The following is a 19,811-nucleotide window of genomic DNA, read 5'->3' as shown; positions in this document are numbered from 1 at the left end:
CTAAAGAAAACTCTTTTTCGGGATTTTGCTGGCACTCTGCTTTGTTGTACTAAATTGAGATTGAATGTGTTCAGAATCTGCTTCTTTTTGGGCATTTCTTTTATTTGATGTACGTTTTGAAGTGAAAGAATATAAGAAAGAAAAGAGGAGACCCAGAAAATTGCTCTGGAAATTGATTTAATCAATCTGTGGTCAGTGCTCTGTTGTGATCAAAATTAAGATTCAAGCTGGTGGTCTCTTGATTTTTTTTGCAGTTTGAGTAAGCAGAAATATGCCTTAGAATATTTTTCTATAACAGTTTAGATTGTCAACTTGCAATGGGGATTGTAAATTTGTATGTTTTGTGTCAATCTTGTTTGTCAAAAGCGTTTTCCATGACAAGCCCAATCTGAGCTGTTATCTGACTTATGGGAATGATAAATGTTAGTTCAAAGGATAGACTAAATGCATATAATACAGATATCCAAACTCCAAATGGCATATCCTGCAATGTTAAAAAAGGGGTTGGGTATGAGGCATGCCTTGAAGCTATTCATGATGATTTACTGATTGTGTTGCTTCGTTTATTCAAACGATCAGTTCATGTTTATTAAACGATATAAGTGAAACGATCATAGGATTAAAACTGATAAAGAATCTTAAAAAAAAATATATCATTATCTCACAAGTTAGTTCCAATTCTCCTGAATTTTTTCCCCTAATAATCACAACTTATTCATATATAATGTTCAGACTTTGGGAGAAAAATCGTAATTGGCAACAGTGACACATAAATAAGATTGAAGACAAAATAATAGTCAATCTTTGATCTTCAAAGAATTTACCATATTTGCAAAAAACATCAAGGCTGATTTTCTTCATTGGCGAAACTAGATAATCCTTTGGTACAGATACTCTTGGCCGCTCAGGTTCATAGTTACTTTTAGAGCAATGCATCAGCATTGAACGAGCAAAGCGATTTGTCATCCGTGTGCTTTTTTCTGGCTTCTTTGAATAGAGCAGATGATCGTTGAAACTTGACTGAGGGCTTACTTGATCAAAAATTGAAAGTTCTAACTTCATGTTAAGGGCCAAAAAGATTTGAGGACAGCCATCCCCTCCCCCTTTCTGTGCCACTTTACCATGGGTGACCTTCTACAATTTTATTTGATCAAATTCCAGGATCACCACTTTTACTAGAATTGTCAAAAGATTGGATGTTTGACTTATAATTTATAACAAATAAGCAATTCAGTATGGTAGCATTTCAGTAAAACACAAAATCCCAATGATTGCTTTCGTGAAAAATCTATTGATCTTGTGTTGTATTTGGATTCTAGGAGTTTTAGAACGTATTGATTCTCTTCTATTATCTCTTGAAGATTTAAATTTTCAAATAGATATTAAATAACATTAAAATCAAGTAGACCTAAGTGTGGGTAGAAGGTTAGGATTTAAATTGAGTCATTTGTACATTCTCAATTCATTTCTAGAAAAACGATATTACAGCATATCTATTGACTGTTGATGATACTGTTCTTCTGTAGCCTGTTCTATGTCCTTGAATAGAGAAGGGAAAGGGGGAGCCTTTGAGCTTTTGGTGAAAAAAAAAACGGCCGCGTTTCCAGATTAATTTTGTCGTTGAAACTCAATAGCTTTTAGAATATAACTGAACAAAGTATTTGCAAAATATCTTGTTCTTATTTCTTATATGGTCCTTGACAGGAATAATAAAACAATTAGACATACTTTGCGCTGGACCTAGCATAACTTAATTGGAATTCAGATATTTGCAGCACCTCTCTAGTGACAGATTATCATTAGGATATTATTTTATTTCTTTCCTTAATGAATGCATTGGAGTTAATATGTTTACTCTTTGTTTGTGCAATTTTCTGAAATTTCACAGACAAATATTTTTTTTTTTTATTCCTATATTCATGGCGCCAGGTGCATAAAGGTATCTGACATATTGCTGTTCATTTACCTTATTCCGAAGCCTCGAGGTTTTCAATGTCTGTTGAACCTTCTTTTGAAGGAGTCAATAGAGGAATTTGCAGGAATAATAATCCCAGGAAGATCGTTTTAGATAGAAGTGCAACACTGGATGAAGTTGTTCCTCAAGTACTTGGCTCTTGGCATGTCCTTTCGATAATTGGACCAAGCTGTGTGCCTACTTATCTGCCTTGATGGCTGGACAAAGGGGGTACAATGCGAGAGCTCTTCTGAGGGAGGTGAATTCATTTACTTGTAGAAAAAGGTCATCAACGCTACATTAAACCATTCATTTAGAGGCTGGAGCATCATGTGTTGAGGTGCAGCCCGTCCTTTTTGACCTATTCTAGAGCATTACCGACAGCGTTTTCGGAGCACCAACATATAGCGGGTATCCATATTCAGCTGTGGGTCTGATACAGGAACTGTAGAGTGGGATAATCGAGCTGTATGGAAGAAGGTTTTTGCAGCGAAAAGTAACTCCTAGCTTTCTTGCGCATGAGGCTCTCGCCCTATCAAGGCGTTTATTCCAAGAGAGATTGGTGAAGAATGAATCCCCCATAGACAAAACTCGTTGACTCTCTACAGTTTCATTTTTGAAATGAAACTAGGGTGTTCATTTGGCACCTTTGATCAGGTAATTAGACGCTTCTTTGTTTTCAATACATTGAAGTTGATTTTCCATGCATCAGACTACTTTTCAATTTTAATAAGATTCCTCTGTATGGAAAGGGAGGCTTGTGGTGGGTCTTCGTGCTTTGGGACAGCTGATTGTGTTGCGGTGTCATTGGCAAAGTGATACTAAGTGCTTAAGAGGCTGTCTCCCATGTTGTTTATGTTGATGAGGAAAAAAGTAGGCCCCAAGAAACTGCACTGGTGAAACCTTGCTTTCACTGCATATTCGTGAGACATAAACCCGTCGAGGACAAATCGTTGTAAACGATCAGAGAGAAGGCTCTCAATTACTTTTAACAGACAACCACAAACACTGTACGCACGGATTTTCTTCTGCAGGCCATGGTGCCATATTCTGTCAAAAGCTCTGGCATTGTTGAATGACAATAGTCGAATGTCCTAGCACATTGACCGAAGTTTGCTCCACCACTCCTGGTTCTGGGCCACTAGGCAGTCTAATGTCGAGTGTTACTGGCGGAATTCATATTAGCGATCGCTTAGAAGATCGTTTGATTCTAGGAACTGTTGAAATGTTTTTTTTTGTTTTTTTTTGGAGACGCTCTCATAGACTTTACCAATGCAGGAGAGGAGACTAGCGGCCTGTAAGATTCCAAACTCGTTGGATCACCACCTGGTTGTAGGCTAGGTATAACATTGCCAGACATCCATAATTTCAGGAAGGTTTCGAGCAAAAGTATATCTAGAGAAGCAATGATAAAGGTCCAGCTAGTTCATTACTGCAGGATTTGAGGACGATATTTGGTATGTTGTCAGTACCTGTGGCTTTGGTCAAATAAAGATGCTGCAAAATGCGAAGGATTAAAAGTAGAAAAATTCACACGATCCAGGGTAGTATTGATTCGGTCCAAGAAATTTGGCACTTCTCTACCGACGTCGTCAAGATACGAGAATTCGGTAAAAGTCTTAGCAAGAGTTTCAGCCTTTGCGTGTGAATTCACAGTTCAGTTAATCTGTAGAGAAGGAATTGAAGTCACCTTGGATGATGGTAAAGCCTCCTTGACAGTTCTTCACCAGCTTTTTGATGAAGCATGTTGAAGCTTGGTGGTGAATTTCTTCTTATACTGAAACAGGGAGTGCCGAGTCGCATGAGCTGTATCTTTCCGCGTGTTGATGAATGCAATTCTGTCATCATTCTCCTTGAAAGTAGCTATCGTTTGTGTGCCTTTTACTTTGCTCAGATAGCCTTCTTATACTGGGGGGTTGAACCAAGGTTTGTCCTTACTGGACAGCTAGATTCGCTTAAAGGGATATGTTTTTGACTTCGCTCTTTGAAAGTAGCTATCGCTTGAGTGCCTTTTGCTTTGCTCAGATAGCCTTCTTATACTGGGGGGTTGAACCAAGGTTTGTCCTTACTGGACAGCTAAATGCGCTTTAAAGGGATATGTTTTTTTGACAGAGTCAAATATGGCCTGCTGGTACTTCTTTGCAGCTTTCTTTGGACCTTCAAGGAGAAACAATCTCCACTGCTTGGAACAAAGAGTGTCTCTCAAACCGTCCCAGTCACCTCTATTATATTGCCGATTGTTTCTTATGCTTTATTGGAGGTGAAATACAAAGGTGGTCACTTTTGAAAGCATGAGTTCTACCTTAAAGGAGTCAGGGTGACCTGTAATGGAAAGGTCAAGACAAGATAATCTGTTTGGGCCGTAATACGTATCAAAATTGACAAGTTGTTCTTGAAGGTTGATCTATCTTACCCAGGTCTCTGTCAGTATTGAATGGGTTGAATCTAAAAAGTATTCGAATGTCTTTTAAAATGTTAAGAGCCAAAGGCAAACATTATATATTTTCTTAAGTATCTTAGAGAAAATCCAGCGTGTGGGGTGCTTTACGCGAATCACAGCTAAATCTTCACTTAAAGCAATAAAAATTTCGGGTATTTATATTCTTTACTTGTGCAAAAAATAATAATATCTATTTTTCCTTCAACTGAAGTTTTTCTGTTTTTTTCTATTTGCGAGATGTGTACGTGATAATTGAAGTGCAGATTTACCTGAAACCAAGTCGCATAAACCACAGGCACCAGACGTATGATGATTTTCCCCAAATGAAATCTTTTACATGGACATAACTTTCCATAACCATTAGCTAGCTTTTGTGGCAAATTTGGACCATTTGTGAGAAGTCTGTACTACAAATTCGGATAAGAATCCTAAATAGTGGAACATAAGTAATACGGCACTTCTCAATGGTAAACTACACCTCACACAGGATGCTGAATTCTTACAAGCTGCATTGCTGATTTCATATTGAACAACAAGAATGTAGGTAATCGGGGACACATTCTTCAAATATGACATCAAAGATGCATTAGTCTAATAATCTCGACAAAAAGCTTTCTCGTTCGTGGGCTTTCAATTTGAGGCTTCCCGCGTGAATCTAATTTTTCGGGATTGCAATTATTGTACTAAAGAAAGGGATTAGACAATCACTATAGCATATGAGATATATGCAAGTATCTGACCATTAAACTATTCATATCTTCATCTCTGACGGAATTTAAATTTACTGTATCAAATTTTATGTTACTTGCTTGAAACAGTCCATAGAACAGGACTTTCCAAACTTTTGAGAAATCTCACGCATGATCGTTCTTTTGTGCACCGGCTTGACTTCTGTCAGAATATAGTCTAAATAGCACCATCTATTAGAGAAATCATAACCTTGATGGTAGGCAAGTTCATCAATGCTAATCAGTCCTTGTTTCACAAGATCTTCTATGCCATTTATATTTACTATGTTTTCGTGATGTTCGTGAGATGTCTGAGTGAGATGTGAAGTTGGACAGTCAATCATCATCCCATTTATTTAAAACTAACCACAGTCGTAAGCGCTGTCGTTTATATTTGAATTATATTAGCGGATATTTAACAGTTTATGAGCTGTTAACTCAGCTACTAGATTAATCTTTACGGACTTTTGATTTGTATTGCCCAATCAATCTTTCATTGAAGTATGATCTATCCCTTTGAAATGCTGACCCTTGAATCGTTTGATTTCTTCGAACTTAGATGGCGCTTAAAGATTAATGTGATCACATATGAATGTTGAATTTTATCTACTAATTTTTTTAGAGTCGATGTTCCTGTAATGGGCAAGAGCACTTATAGTCTTGAATTCTCCCTTAACGCAGTCAGAGTCTGTCTGTTCAAGAATAAAGGAGTATTAGCTGAACTTGTACGATTCTTTAAGATGCTGGTCTTTATGTCTTGAATTTCTCTTTAAAAGTCATAATCTTGTTGACCTGGGATAAAATCCTTACCTTCATTCAAGCAGCATAAGTCCATTCGCGACTCTGTACACATGCATAGTAGTCAGGGAACAATTATAGCTAGGACTTGGAAATTGTCAAACATACTTCCACAGTGAAACCAATCTCAACTTGGGATTCTATCTGCTTCCTTTATGGTAACCATCACTATGAAAGAAATCGGAACTTTGAGCTTTTCCAAGATGTTGAATAAATTACTTTTCTTATTTCGCCCACCAGTATTATAAGAGCTGATTAATTGAACTGACACCAACCTAAATGAATGGAATGATCAACGTTTCAAACTTTACATCATTAGAAAAATGCTTCTTATCTTTTGTTTAGACTTCCAGCAGCTGCTTTGGGGGCTTATCGCCACCAATATTAATGCTGTATAAAACAATTCCATGTCTTTAAAAGACTCTTTAAGACTTTTTGGAGTACTGTCTTGATTTTCTAATGATTTTTATATCCTATGAAATAATCATCAAGGGCTTTCCTGTGTCTAAGCTGTTAACATTTTTAGTACAAACATTAGACTTGTACTTAGTATGGGAATGATTTTTTTTTGGGAATAAATTTTTTTTGGGTATGAATTTTTCCTTCTAGCTGCAACTAAATACAATATATGTTATTTTTATCGTCCTTAGTAGCTCTTGCCTTGACGACTTTTACATGCACCCTGAGCACAGAGCAATGCTGGAGAAATTCTGTCTTATAGGACACTTTTTATGAAAGATTTTTACTACCCCTATGACAAACTTGAGATACCGGCGGTAATGCAGCTGCAAGGAGTAATTAATGCATGTTTGATCTCGGCTCTCCGCACATAAATTATTAAAATGAAATTTGCATATTAATTCTTTTTTTTTGGCTTAAGGGCTTTCTCTTAGTTTTGACTAGACGATTTTGAGAAATAAGGGGTGGGGAAGGAGGCCTAGTTGCCCTCCAATTTTTTGGTTACTTAAAAAGGCAACTAGAACTTTTAATTTTTAACGAACGTTTTTATTAGTAAAAAATATACGTAACTTGAGAATTCACTTACGTAACAAACTTTTATATTCTTATATTTTTATTATGTATATGAGGGGGTTTGTCCCCTCGTCATTACCTTGCTCTTTACACTAAATCGTAAGTTTTGTCCCAATTCTGTAAGAATTACCCCTGACTCAGAAAGGTCGTAGAATAAATAGTTCAAATTTCTAAAAATACTTTAGCATAAAGAGCGAGGTATTTATCTCCTCCTAAATATCTCGCTCTTTATGCTAAAGTATTTTTAGAACCCCTCATATACATAATAATATCTGTTCGTTTTAAGTTTTAATGCTACTCCTTACTTTCAATTGAAAAAACTGTTTCATATTTATTTATTCATTTTTTTTTTGTATAGTAATGCTAGAAAATCCTGCGCCCTTTTCATTGATATTCTCTTCCCCCATGACATATTCCTCCAAGAAAATACCCTCCCACATAGCCCATTTCCCTCAACCCCACCCTCCAAACCAAAAAAAAATCCCTCTGAAAACGTCTGTACACTTCCCAATAACCATTACTGTATGTAAACACTGGACAAAGTTTGTAACTTGCATCCCCTCCCCCGGGCACTCTGGGGGAGTAAGTCATCCCCAAAGACATAGTTATTACGGTTTTTGACTATGCAAAACAAAATGGTTTTCTCAAAATTTTGATCCGTTGACTTGGGAAAAAATGAGCGTGGGAGGGGGCCTAGTTGCCCTCCAATTATTTTGGTCACTTAAAAAGGGCACTAGAACTTTTCATTTCCGTTAGAACGAGTCCTCTTGCGACATTCTAGGACCACTTGGTCGATACGATGACCCCTGGGAAAAAAAACAACAAAACAAGTGCCATAAAAACAAATAAACACGCACCCGTGATCTGTGTCTTCTAGCAAAAAATACGAAATTTCACATTTTTGTAGATAGGAGCTTGAAATTTTTGCTCTTAGGTTTTCTGATACGCTGAATGCGATGATGTGATTTTCATTTAGATTCTATGACTTTTAGGGGGTGTTTCCCCCTATTTGCCAAAATAAGGCAAATTTTCTCAGGCTCGTAACTTTTGATGACATAAATTAAATTTGATGAAACTTATATATTTAAAATCAGCATGACAATTCGATTCTTTTGATGTATCTTTTAGCACCAAATTTCTGTTTTTTAGAGTTTCGTTTACTATTGAGCCGGGTGGCTCCTTACTACAGTTTGTTACCACGAACTGTTTGAAAAAAAGGTACATTATAAAAATCTCGGAATGTCGAAACATACTGCAATACATAATGGTTTAATGCAATTATATGACAGGATTGGTAGAATGATACTTTTCCAGTAAAGTTGAAGGCTGCTTACCTTAGATTTCCAAAACTAAAGAGAAGAGACCCATCCAATTTTCAACATGCGTACTTTAGATTTCCAAAACTAAACAGAACAAACCTATCCAATTTTCAGCGTCATCCTAGTTAATGTAAGGTAGACTAATTCCAGACATAAACTTACCTGCTCTGCAATATTCAAAGCCAAAATTTTGTGCAATTTTGAAAAATTTCTCATCCAGTTAAAGTAAAAAAAATATTCCGGTTGTACTTCTGAACTATTACTTTAACATTTGCGAAGCTTTATAAAGCCTTCAGGGAATTTACCTCATCTTCCAATAATTATTCCGGTAATAATTCTAGTTCTTGTAAAAAATATTGCCCGTTTCTCTCCGGTTAATTTTGAATTATCACTTAAAACGGAGACTGATGCCAATTTCATATTGGTTAGCTGTTTTGAGTTATGACAAATGCTATTTCCGAGAGTTAGTGATAGAAATATTTTTCTATACCCCCTCCCCTCCCCAGCTCAATACAAAAATAAGCAACAAAAAGAATCTGGTCATCATATGCTATTTTTTATTATTTATATTTTTTTTTTACGTAAGACACTTCTTTGGGAACCTCTGGAGGCAACATTTCTTTACTGCAGATAATCAGTAAGGCCATTAAAGTCAAGAACAGTAATATTTCCTTTTTTAATTCAATTCATTTTTTAGGATTAGGTGATATTGCTTCTAAATGGTTCATGGGTCCCAAAACAGGTTTTTTTTAACATGCTTTTTGGCACAATTTTAGCTTTGCTTCACCAATATCATTGATAACTTGAGGTTGATAACACCCTCATGTCTTTTTGTGCACAGATGTCCTACTCTTGGGTGGTTGCGGATTCTAAATAGGTAAATAGGTATTTTTATACCACAATTTTTTCAAGATGAAAATTTTTCAGACCAGTCTCCGGGGGGGTACTCTCCTCCATTTGTAAAGGTTGGAATTTATGCAACAAAAAACGGAAGAAAAGACTTGCATTCCAATACGACAGTTCGTTTTCATTTTCAAATGAAAAAGTTTGATGCTTTGTAGAATATGAATATGAATATGAAGGTATATTTGCTCTAATTTTTTTGGATTTTTTGAGCATTGAAGCATGAATAAAAATTAGCTTGACTATAATAGAAAAAATTAGACTATGCAGATAAAAAGACTATGGAAGAGTCTTCCTTTTGTCCTACATAAATCAATAATTAACATCGTTTGTCTTTTCTACTCTCAGCTTCTTTTTGAGTTTATTTGCTCTTTCTCTCCTTCTCTTTCTCATTTTTCACATTTCTTACGTATTTACTTTGTACTATTTTAGGCCATGTTCATGCTTCTTTTCCATATATTCAGCTTCCATTGGATTACATACTACCAGAACTGCTGAAGAATGCTGTTCGTGCCACTGTTGAATCTCATCCTAATCCTCATCAATTATTACCTGCTATTTATGTTACCATTGCAAATAATGATAGGGACTTCATAATCAGGTAAGACAGAACACAGTTTGTATCTTACAGGGTAAAATGTGTATAACTGGAAATATTTTAAAATTTTAATCCAAAGCGATTTGAAAGAAGTTTTCATTACACCTGGCAAATCTGAAAGTAAATTTAAAGTGTACGAGTCGTTAATCTTAGCAAAATAAAATGCAACCACGCACGTCTGATCCTCAGGTGGATTACCTGAGGCCTTTTCCAAGGGCCAATGATGATCAAAATACGAGAAATGTATTTCTAGGCTTCAACACTTAGATTTTCCGGAGTGTGAGGTCCTTCTTATCACTCGGGTATCTTTTCGCGGTTCGAAAATTTCAACCGAAAATTTTGTCTGTTTGTTTTCTGTGCAGAACTTTTCAGGGCTCTGGAATCTAGTGAGTTTTGTAAGTCTTCCACAATATGAGCTCTAACGGAAGCAGTCGGATTTAGATTGCTCTAAGGCTGAGCTTCAGAAGTGAATCAAATATCTGGCTTCTAACCTGGCTAATAGAAAAGACATCAATTTACGTCTTCTCAAATTTCAAAGTGATTCAACTGAATTTGGCTTAGAAACCTATTGAAACAGCTTTAATTATACCCAGTCTTTGATTTGCTCTATGACATGGTCGAAAACTTTTAGCTATTCGTTTTTTGAATGCTGGATTTTGTCCCTGACAGTTTTGTCCCAATAACTTTTTGGCAAAGGTTAGGGGTCTACTTGACTTACTTGACATAAGTCTCTTCCTGCTGCATTGGAGGGGGGGGGTTTAGAAAGTTCATAACTCGGCTTTTGGGTCGAAATCGTCGACTACTCAGGCTGGTTCTATTGTCTCTATACGTAGGAGATGTCCAAGCCACCTGAGAGTGCCCTGCGCTATTTGGACATAAAACAGCACTTGGGAGGTGAGTGCGAACAACCTTGCTTTGCTTACAAAATCATCTCATCGAAGTCCCTCAATCCGACGAAGTTGTTTTGCCTGACAGATGTCTATCATGTTGAAGATTGAAGATTTAAGGAGCTGTGTTTCCGTTGCAAAGAAAGACCGAGCTCCTGGATCTGTCATAGATTCGTATCTTGGTGTGTCTAGAAGTGTGCAGCACTTCCGGAGAGTTTTGAGCCTTCTGGCGATAGAAGAGGTTTTAATATTCAGCTTCATACCTCTTCATCCATGTAGCTACCATTAGACAGCGTGAAATTAAGGTAATAAAAGTTTCTTACAAGTTCACCCGAAGTTCTGGAGTCAGTTATGTTCTTAGGGGATGAAACTGGGCTTGTCATTATATTTTTGTCACTTAAAAAGGGCACTAGAACTTTTAATTTCTGTTAAAATGAGCCCTCTTGCGACATTCTAGGACCGCTGAATCGATTCGATCGCCCATGGGAAAAAAAGAACAAAAAAAACAAATAAACACGCATCTGTGATCTGTCTTCTGGCAAAAAAAAATGCGAAATTCCACATTTTTGTAGATAGGAGCTTGAAACTTCTACATTAGGGTTTTCTGATATGCTGAATCTGATGGTGTGATTTTTGTTAAGGTTGTATGACTTTTAAAGAGCGTTTCTCTTTGTTTTCTAAAATAAAGAAAATTTTCTGATGCTCATAACTTTTGATGGGTAAGACTAAACTTGATGAAACTTGTATATTTAAAATTAGCATTAAAATGCGATTCTTTTGATGTAAGTATTGGTATCAAAATTCTATTTTTTACATTTTCGGTTACTATTGAGCCGGGTCGCTCCTTACTACAGTTCGTTACAACGAACTGTTTGATTAGAAAAATGCTTCTTCGGCTTCCAGTAGCTGCTTTTGGGGCTTATCGCCGCCCATATTAATGCTGTAGATAAGAATTCCATTTATTTAAAAGACTATTTAAAAAACTGTTTCATATATACGAGTGTCTTACCGTTAAACTATTTATGTCTTCATTTCTGATCGAATTTATGCTGTTTGTATCAAATTTTGTGTAACCTGTTACTTGCTTGAAGCAGTCCTCAGAACAGGAATTTCCAAGCTTCTGAGAAATCTAACGCATGATCTTTCTTTTGTGCACAGGCTTGACTTCTGTCAGAATGTAGTCTAAATAGTACGTTCTGTTGGAGAAATCATAACCTTGATGGTAGGCAAGTCTATCAATGCTAATCAGTCCTCGTTTCACAAGATCTTCTATGCCATTTATATTCACTATGTTTTCGTGATGTTCATGAGATGTCTGAGTAAGATGTGAAGTTGGACAGTCAATCATCATCCCATTTATTTAAAGTTAACCACGGTCGTAACCGCTGTCATTTATATTTGAGTTATATCAGCAGGAATTTAACAGTATGAGCTGCTAACAGAGCTACTAGATTTATCTTTGCAGGCTTTTGATTTGTATTACCCAATCAATCTTTCATTGAAATATGATCTATCCCTTTCCCAACTTAGATGCCAGTGGTATAAGAGTTGGGGGTTGAATTGACACCAACCTAAATGAAGTGGACTGATCAACGTTTCAGTCTTAACATCATTAGAAAAATACTTCTTATCTTTTGTATTGGCTCCCAGAAGTTGCTTTGGGGGCTTACCTCCCCTATACTAATGCTCTAGAAAACAATGCCATCTATTTAAAATGTTCTTTAAGACTATTTGGAGTATTGTCTTGATTTTCGAATGAGTTATATTTCTGTCGGAATAATCAACAATGGTTTTCCTGTGTCTAAGCTGTTAGTGTTTTTAGTGCAAATGTGAGACTTGTACTTAGTACGGTAATGATCGATTTCATCTTCTAACTGCAAGTAAATAAAACATATGTTATTTGTACGGTCCTTAGTAGTCTTTGCCTTGATGACTTTTACATGCACCCTCTGCACAGAACAAGGCTGGAGAAATTTTGTCTTACATGACACTTTTTATGAAAGATTTTTGTTAACCCTATGGCAAGCTTGAAATAACAGAGGCAATGCAGCTGCAAGGAGTAGTGGCGCCTTTTCATAGCCGTCAGCCGAGTTCCACTGAGAGAAGTAATTAAGAAATTTTGGATACCTCCATCTTGTGCTGATTCCAATATAGTTGGTAGTAATTCTGATTGGCCTATAGCTCTGGGAATCTGCATCATGTAAAAGAGTAATTGTCTAGACAATCATGTTTATAAATGTAACTTATCATATAAGAATGTCGGAACTTTAAACACGGAAGTCCTACATCCAACTGCAGAGATTCAGGCTTTTCAGCACTGCCCAGAAAGATTTTTAAATCTTTTTGTTGGATACTTTCAATTTTGAAATTTGGTTCTTGATATTATATATATTCCAGTAGCAAGAAATAAATGCTAAGTTCTTAATAAGGGTTCTAATTCATCTAAACATAAAATAGTTGAGTCATCCAAACCTTAAAATGATAATGGCAATTGTTTCTAGCAGCATTATAAATATCAAAATGAGCAATGGACCTATTTTAGTACCCTGGCAGACCCACAAAAAATGGCAGTAAAAACTGAGTTATTCCGAAAGTCTTAGTTGTACTGGATTAGAATCCTTCCCATCAGATAGGATCCTTCCCATCAGACAGATAACTCCCAAGTATTCTTCGAACACATTTACTAGCAGCTAGTTTTTAGGCTTCATCTAAAACAATTAATACTATCACTATTCCTAGTACTACTAATAGATTGCTGCAGCATCATACCGCTAGAGGTCAACACTGCTCTGGACGCTTCTCCTCCACACCAATCTGTGCAAAGCCTCTTTATTTACCCCTCCCACAAATCCTTTCATATAACCTCCGCCCACCTCTTTCGGGGACGATATGCTTTTTGTTTGGTCCTGTACGGATGGTGAGATAGCATAATATTTTGCAATCTGTCATCCTTCATCCATAAAATATGGCCTAACCATCCTAGCCTTTCTTTCATTGTAACACTAAGAAGTTGGATTGAACCATATTATTCATATAGCTCATTGCTTGGTCTTTTCTTGAGACATCATTAAAATCAACTACAACGAAGGATTTCTTAAATTTTGAGTGTTTAAAGTGATGTCTGCCAATAACACAAGGTAACGGCTAGTGCTTTGCTGAAGCCAATCTATTTAAGTCAGTGTCGCCTTCATATCATGTTAAAGAAGATGGTAATTAATATGTCACCAGCTAAAATCGTCGATACTATTGCTGTTATCTTGGAATCGATGGAACTTGGAGTGGAATTGACGGGATCGGAATTGTGGAATTGGAGGGCAGAAGTGGGAAATCGGGAACTGATGCAACCGGAGCCAGATTTGGAGTTGGGATCGGAGGGGCATAGTGGGAAATGGAATCGATTGATGCGGGGAGGAAGCCAGCAAAATCGAAGGTAGAGCCGTTGTAACTGGGGTCAGAAGCGAGGAAGCAGAATTGGATATCACTTTATGAAAAAAAAAACTGTAAAAATGTCAGGAATGATGAGGGGTGTCAGAGGGGTAGTAGTGCTTTACGGGGGCATATTTGCTTCTAAAGATGCAAATAGTCCTACAAAATAAACGGCTAACATAGATATTTATTTTTGCCAAAAAGACTGTCCCACAGCAAAGCGGCGTTTTCAAGCATTGTGTGGTGCAAAACAACGATTTTAGCCAAAAGAATGTCAAAAACCTATTGTGTGAAAATTTTGAGTCAATTCATTTAGAATCACCGAAAAAAACTATAAACCTATTGAGCCTCCTGTTTCAGAGGCAGTAATGTCATACGGTGACACATTCGTTTCTAAAGGTGCCGCTAGTTCTACAAAATAATGGTTAACACCGGCTTTTATTTTAACCAGAAAGAGTTTCCCACAGCGAAGTGGCGTTTTCAGTCATGTTGTGGTGCAAAATAACAACCCTAGCCAAAAGAAGTCCAAAAAACTATCGTCTGAAGATTCTGAAATAGTCAATTGATTTAGAATCACCGAAAAAACTATTTACTTATTGGTGGTACATTGGTTTCTAAAGGTTCAGGTAGTCTTACAGAATAACGGTTAACATAGACATTTATTCTAGCCAAAGACTGCCCCACAGCAAATTGGCCTTTTCAGACATTTCGTGGTGCAAAACAACAATTCTAGCCAAAAGAAGGCCAAAAAGCTATTGTGTGAAAATTCTGAGACGGTCAATTGATTTAGAATTACTGAAAAAATTATACGTGTATTGAGCCTCCTGTTTCAGAGGCTGTGATCCCTTATGGTGGGGTACAGATAGTAAAAAGGTACTAAAGGATTTCTATTTAGATTTAGAAATTCAATTTCTAAATAGATTCTATGGCTATTTAGAAAAAGGATTTCTAAAGGTACAGATAGTCCTACAAATAATGGTTAACATAGACATTTATTTTAGCCAAAAAGTCTGTCCCCCAGTAATGCGGTGTTTTCAGTCATTTTGTCGTGGAAGACAACTAGTCTAGCCAAAAAGAATATCAAAAAACTATTGTGTGAAAATTGGATAATGGACCCGGTGAAATTGGATGCTAGGGTCCTCTGTTGGAATGGGATGTTAGGACCCCCAGTGAAATTGGATGCCAGGCCCCCAATGGAATTGGATGCTAAGACTTCCAATAGGATTAGGTGCTACGGCCCACAGTGAAATTGGATGCTATGGTTTTTTAGGTTTTTTAAGAAACAGACACCTGCGTTTCTTAGAAAACATTCCCTATGACGTAATATGCACCTGCGTCTCGAATAAGTTTAGTAACACCTGTGTCTTGAGGGTGTCGCCGTTCAACTTAAATCATTAAAGGAAGAAATGAGTAGTGGCTTTAGGTGTCATAAAACCTTAAAAGTGCACACTACTTTGATGGTCTAGAAAAGCGTCAAGTTAATCTTCACCATAATTCCAACCTGAAATTATATCCTCCATAAAAAGTCCCAAAAACAAACACTTAAAAAAAGAAAAATTAAGTGCTCAATTTTCAAGGTGTCGACGTGAAAATTTGCAAGTATGCCTGACAAAGGTGCTTCTATAGTAAGGCCCTTTATGTGTTGGTAATAAAAATCTTGAAAATAAAAGTGCATGGAGTATTTGTTAAATAATTTAATTAAATTTACGAGAACTTCAATGTCTACCCCAATTGGTAATTCTTCAATTACATGATAATTGTTTTCAAGTTTTGTTCTGTAATGATTGCTCCGAGTTTGAAACATCAGTAGTATACATGGAAATTATGTCAAAGTTGTTTAATATGGAGTTTTCAGAAATATTAATTTTTTTTCAATTTTTCGATGAGATCTACTAAATTGTTTGTATAAAATTTTTGAGGGTGAAGCAGAGGTTCAAATACAGTGCCTAACCATTTTCCAATGTTAGAAGTAAGTGATGTTGTGCAAGCAACAAAAAGTCTTAAGGGGACGCCATGTTTATGTAGTTTTGGTAATACTTAGAGTTTCGAGTAAAAATACCACGAGGCATTGATTGTGCAATTGCGGATCGGTTCTACCATTTTCTTCGAGAATTATTAACTCTTTTATAAGCTTTTGAGTAAATTGATCAGTCTGATCTTGGTTTGATTTAGCATAAATGTTAATATCATTTAAATGCTTATGAATTTTAATTTTGATACCACAATTAAGTTTATTCATTACTGCTAAAGATTTGCTTTTATCGGCGTTAGTGATTATTATTGAGGAATCATTATGGACCTAATTCAACACCATATGCCATATAAGTTTTTTATTGTGTTATTTGGAGAATTCGAACTTTTATTGGAGTGTTGCAAAAGAGTGTCAATCAAACAAGATATGACTGTCTCAAGGTTTGACACAAGAGGACTACATTTGCCGTGAGAGGATTTTAAAGATGCTGCCAAGTCTGCAACTGGAACTTGTTTCGGCAAAAAAAGAATTTTGGCCCTAGATCTAGTGCCTTTTCATCATCTTTTCGTCATCAGCTATGTACAAAATAAAACAAATACAAAGAAAACAAACTTACTCAAAAAATCACATTGATAAAACAAATTTTTTAACTAAAATCATAAAATAAGTTTTTTTAATTGTTCTTGCCTCCTCGCCCCACATCAGCTCAGCCGAGATTGACAAAACAAAAGTGTTACTCATTAAAACTACCTGAATCGATTAAAAATTGGAACAATTCCTTATTGCAATATTTGCACATAATTCACAATTTACGCATTAATTGTAATTTTGTCAGTATAATAGAAAATTTGCATGTGCTACAGCCTTTTTCTTCCTTTTTTGTCAACTTCACTTCAATTTTTGTCTGGGATTTTTTCAGTGTATCGGTATCTTCCTAAATTATTGAAAATGTTTGTCTCAAACTTCAAATTAATTTTTCATTAAGCTGCTAAAAAGGTTTTTTGAGCTGTAAGCTTCAGAATGACCCTGATTATTCAGTATTGGGTATTAACAGTAAAAATGCATTAATAGCTAGCTTCCCTATATACCTACTAGTGTATCCTAGTCCTTTCTAAGTGTAAAATACTTATTCCATTACCTCAAGTAATGGGCATTATGACGAGGCCTTTACTAATCTATTGATGCTCCAGCCAGTTAAATTTTCAAATAGCCTGTAAGCTCCGCTACGGCATCTAATCCTGCTCTATGAGAGATTAGTAAGAAACTCAAATTGGCCACCGAGGTAATCAAAATTAACGCCATCTAACTGTTCCAGCAAAATCATAAATATATGTTTTCTTTTCAAGTTTTACTCACTACTACTAAATTGCTTGTGGCGGTAGTATTGTAAGCATGTCGACTTTTCTGATTCAAGTAGGTAATACTATATTTTATTCTGTGGTAGTGTGCTTTAAATTCCTATGAGAGTCATGCTAAGGCACAAAAGGTATAATTTTCTTTAGTTTTCCATATTTGATCTTATTTTCTTGTTGGTTTTCTAGGATTTCAGATCGTGGTGGTGGTATCAGTCATGATCTAGTAAGCAAAGTACTTCAATATAACTTTACAACAGCTGCTGAAAATAGTACTGATTTGCAAAGTGAAAGTATGTTCAGCGGCTTTCTTGATATTGCCAACTCATCAACTGGATGCCCAATGTTTGGGTAAGATTTCAACTCCTTTATTTTTTTTATTTTTCTCTGTTCTGAGAAATAAGTTCATATGATAGTTGGTGATTTGCTTTTTGATTATTATAAAAAATGTTTACTTTAATTATTTATTTTAAATCCTTGTATCAAAAGAGGGATATTACAAAATAAACTGCCAACTAGAATTATGTTGCTTGATCTACGGGAAGTGTTTTGGAAGCGGCACTCTGGTTTTATTTCTTCACCATCAACTTAGCGCTTTAGTTGTCCACCCCTTCAATTCTTTAAAGGGTTATGTCTTAGGACTTTTTTCTACATACGATACATGATGACAGTCTTAAAAACTTGGACGGTCTTAAAATCTGCCATTTCTGCTTAAAAATCAACTTAATTTAATATTTTGCGACCCCATCAATGTTGATACATTTTAAATGTGCTACGTATACAAGCTAAAGCTGTATTATTTCACCCCAAAAGCAACACATAAGACCAAACTCAATTTATTTTGTCATTCCTAAAAACTAAAGCAATGTTGATTTGCGTCAAAAGAGCATCTATTATGATAGGTGGTATTGGAAACAAATGATTATTCGTTTCTAATATACTTGATGGTAAAAAGCATCTGATGCCCTGCCCATCACCAAGTGATTGCCACATAAATCATTTACTAATTATTTCAAAACTAAGTCAGGTTGTTGCATTATTATTTTTAATTGTTGCACAACTAGTTATTTGAAGACGCATGTTACTACCACAAAATGTGATCGAAACGAATAAAATTAAGGCTATTACATAACCCCTTTCCCCTGAAAATCAGCATGCTTACCGATTCTTGCTAATAAGTTCTCCAGAAATCCTCAAAACAGTTGACTATGATTATTACTGTCCACTAGTCTTCAAAGGCCAGTTCCTAGTGAATCTGAGGATTTTTACTAGATTGGAGAAGAGGAGCACGCCTATAAAAATCATCATTCTTATTTCCGACTGAGCCAAGGTACTTGCCTCATAAATGTCAAGCAGATCGGCCGAAAAAAGCCTGCCCTCCATTCTAAGAAAAACTAGACCTACGTTGCCCGGGCAACGTGAAGTGTTGCGGCAACCTTTGTCCGGTTTCGCCGACTAAAGTGTTGCGAGAGCAACACTTTGGTTTTGTTGCTTCGCTATCGATCAGTAATCACATGATCAAAGGCTATTCCTCAGCGTTGAAAAAACAACAACAAAATAGTATTGAAAGAAGGGACTAAATTGACTTTGCAGCCATTTGAACTTTATCGGTTTCAATCGTAGACATCGTGCCGGATGAAAACTCGGAACAATATCTTATATAATCTAGTAGGTATTATAAAACTATCCCTAACTTTTCAGGATCAAAATACCACAGATGACATTCTATTAATTATTACGAAACTATCTCATTGGTTTACATTCTCGTTTGTGCTTGTTTCTTCACTATCGGTCAAATGATGAAGTTGTTAGCTTATCGAAGTTTTTGAAACGGTATTTTCAAACAAGAACGCAATTAGTTTTCACATGACCAAAGGCTATTCCTCAGCATTGAAAAAACAACAACTACAAAATAATATCGAAAGAATGGACTAAATTGACTTTGCAGCCAGTTGAACTTTATCCTTTTCAATCGTAGACATAGTGACGGATGAAAATTTGGAACAAAATCTCATATAATCTAGTTAGTATTATTAAATAAAAAAAAACAAGTTTTTTTTTCGCTGAAAGTAAGGAGCGACATTAAAACTTAAAACGAACAGAAGTTACTTCGTAAATGAAAGGGGCTGCTTCCTCATCAACGTCCCGCTCTTTACGCTAAAGTTTGACTCTTTCTCTCAACTCTGCTTTTTAAAACAGTAAAAGAAACTTTAGCGTAAAGAGCGGGGCGTTGATGAGGAAGCAGCCCCTTTCATATACGAAGTAATTTCTGTTCATTTTAAGTATTAATGTCGCTCCTTACTTTCAGCTAAAAAAAATTCATTTTTTTTAAATTTAATTTCTGAACGTTTTTGAATCAATGCATGTTTTTATTTTGGCGCTCCGCAGAGGAATAATTAACA

At 36.0% G+C, this 19,811-nt stretch overlaps 1 protein-coding gene across 1 annotated transcript in view; it reads left to right on the top strand.

Annotated features, from left to right (window-relative positions):
- LOC136033787 (branched-chain alpha-ketoacid dehydrogenase kinase-like) overlaps positions 1–19,811 on the top strand; it is a 39,758-nt gene that overhangs the window by 8,322 nt on the left and 11,625 nt on the right. The window contains exons 3-4 of the mRNA XM_065714689.1: positions 9,607–9,775; positions 17,599–17,760. Of these exons, the coding sequence (XP_065570761.1) occupies positions 9,607–9,775; positions 17,599–17,760 (331 nt within the window). The remainder of the gene's footprint in view (positions 1–9,606; positions 9,776–17,598; positions 17,761–19,811) is intronic.

This window comes from Artemia franciscana, chromosome 12 (assembly GCF_032884065.1).
Source record: "Artemia franciscana chromosome 12, ASM3288406v1, whole genome shotgun sequence".
NCBI lineage: Eukaryota > Metazoa > Arthropoda > Branchiopoda > Anostraca > Artemiidae > Artemia > Artemia franciscana.
Note: the sequence above shows the minus strand (reverse complement) of the source record. Positions and strands in the feature narration are given on the sequence as shown.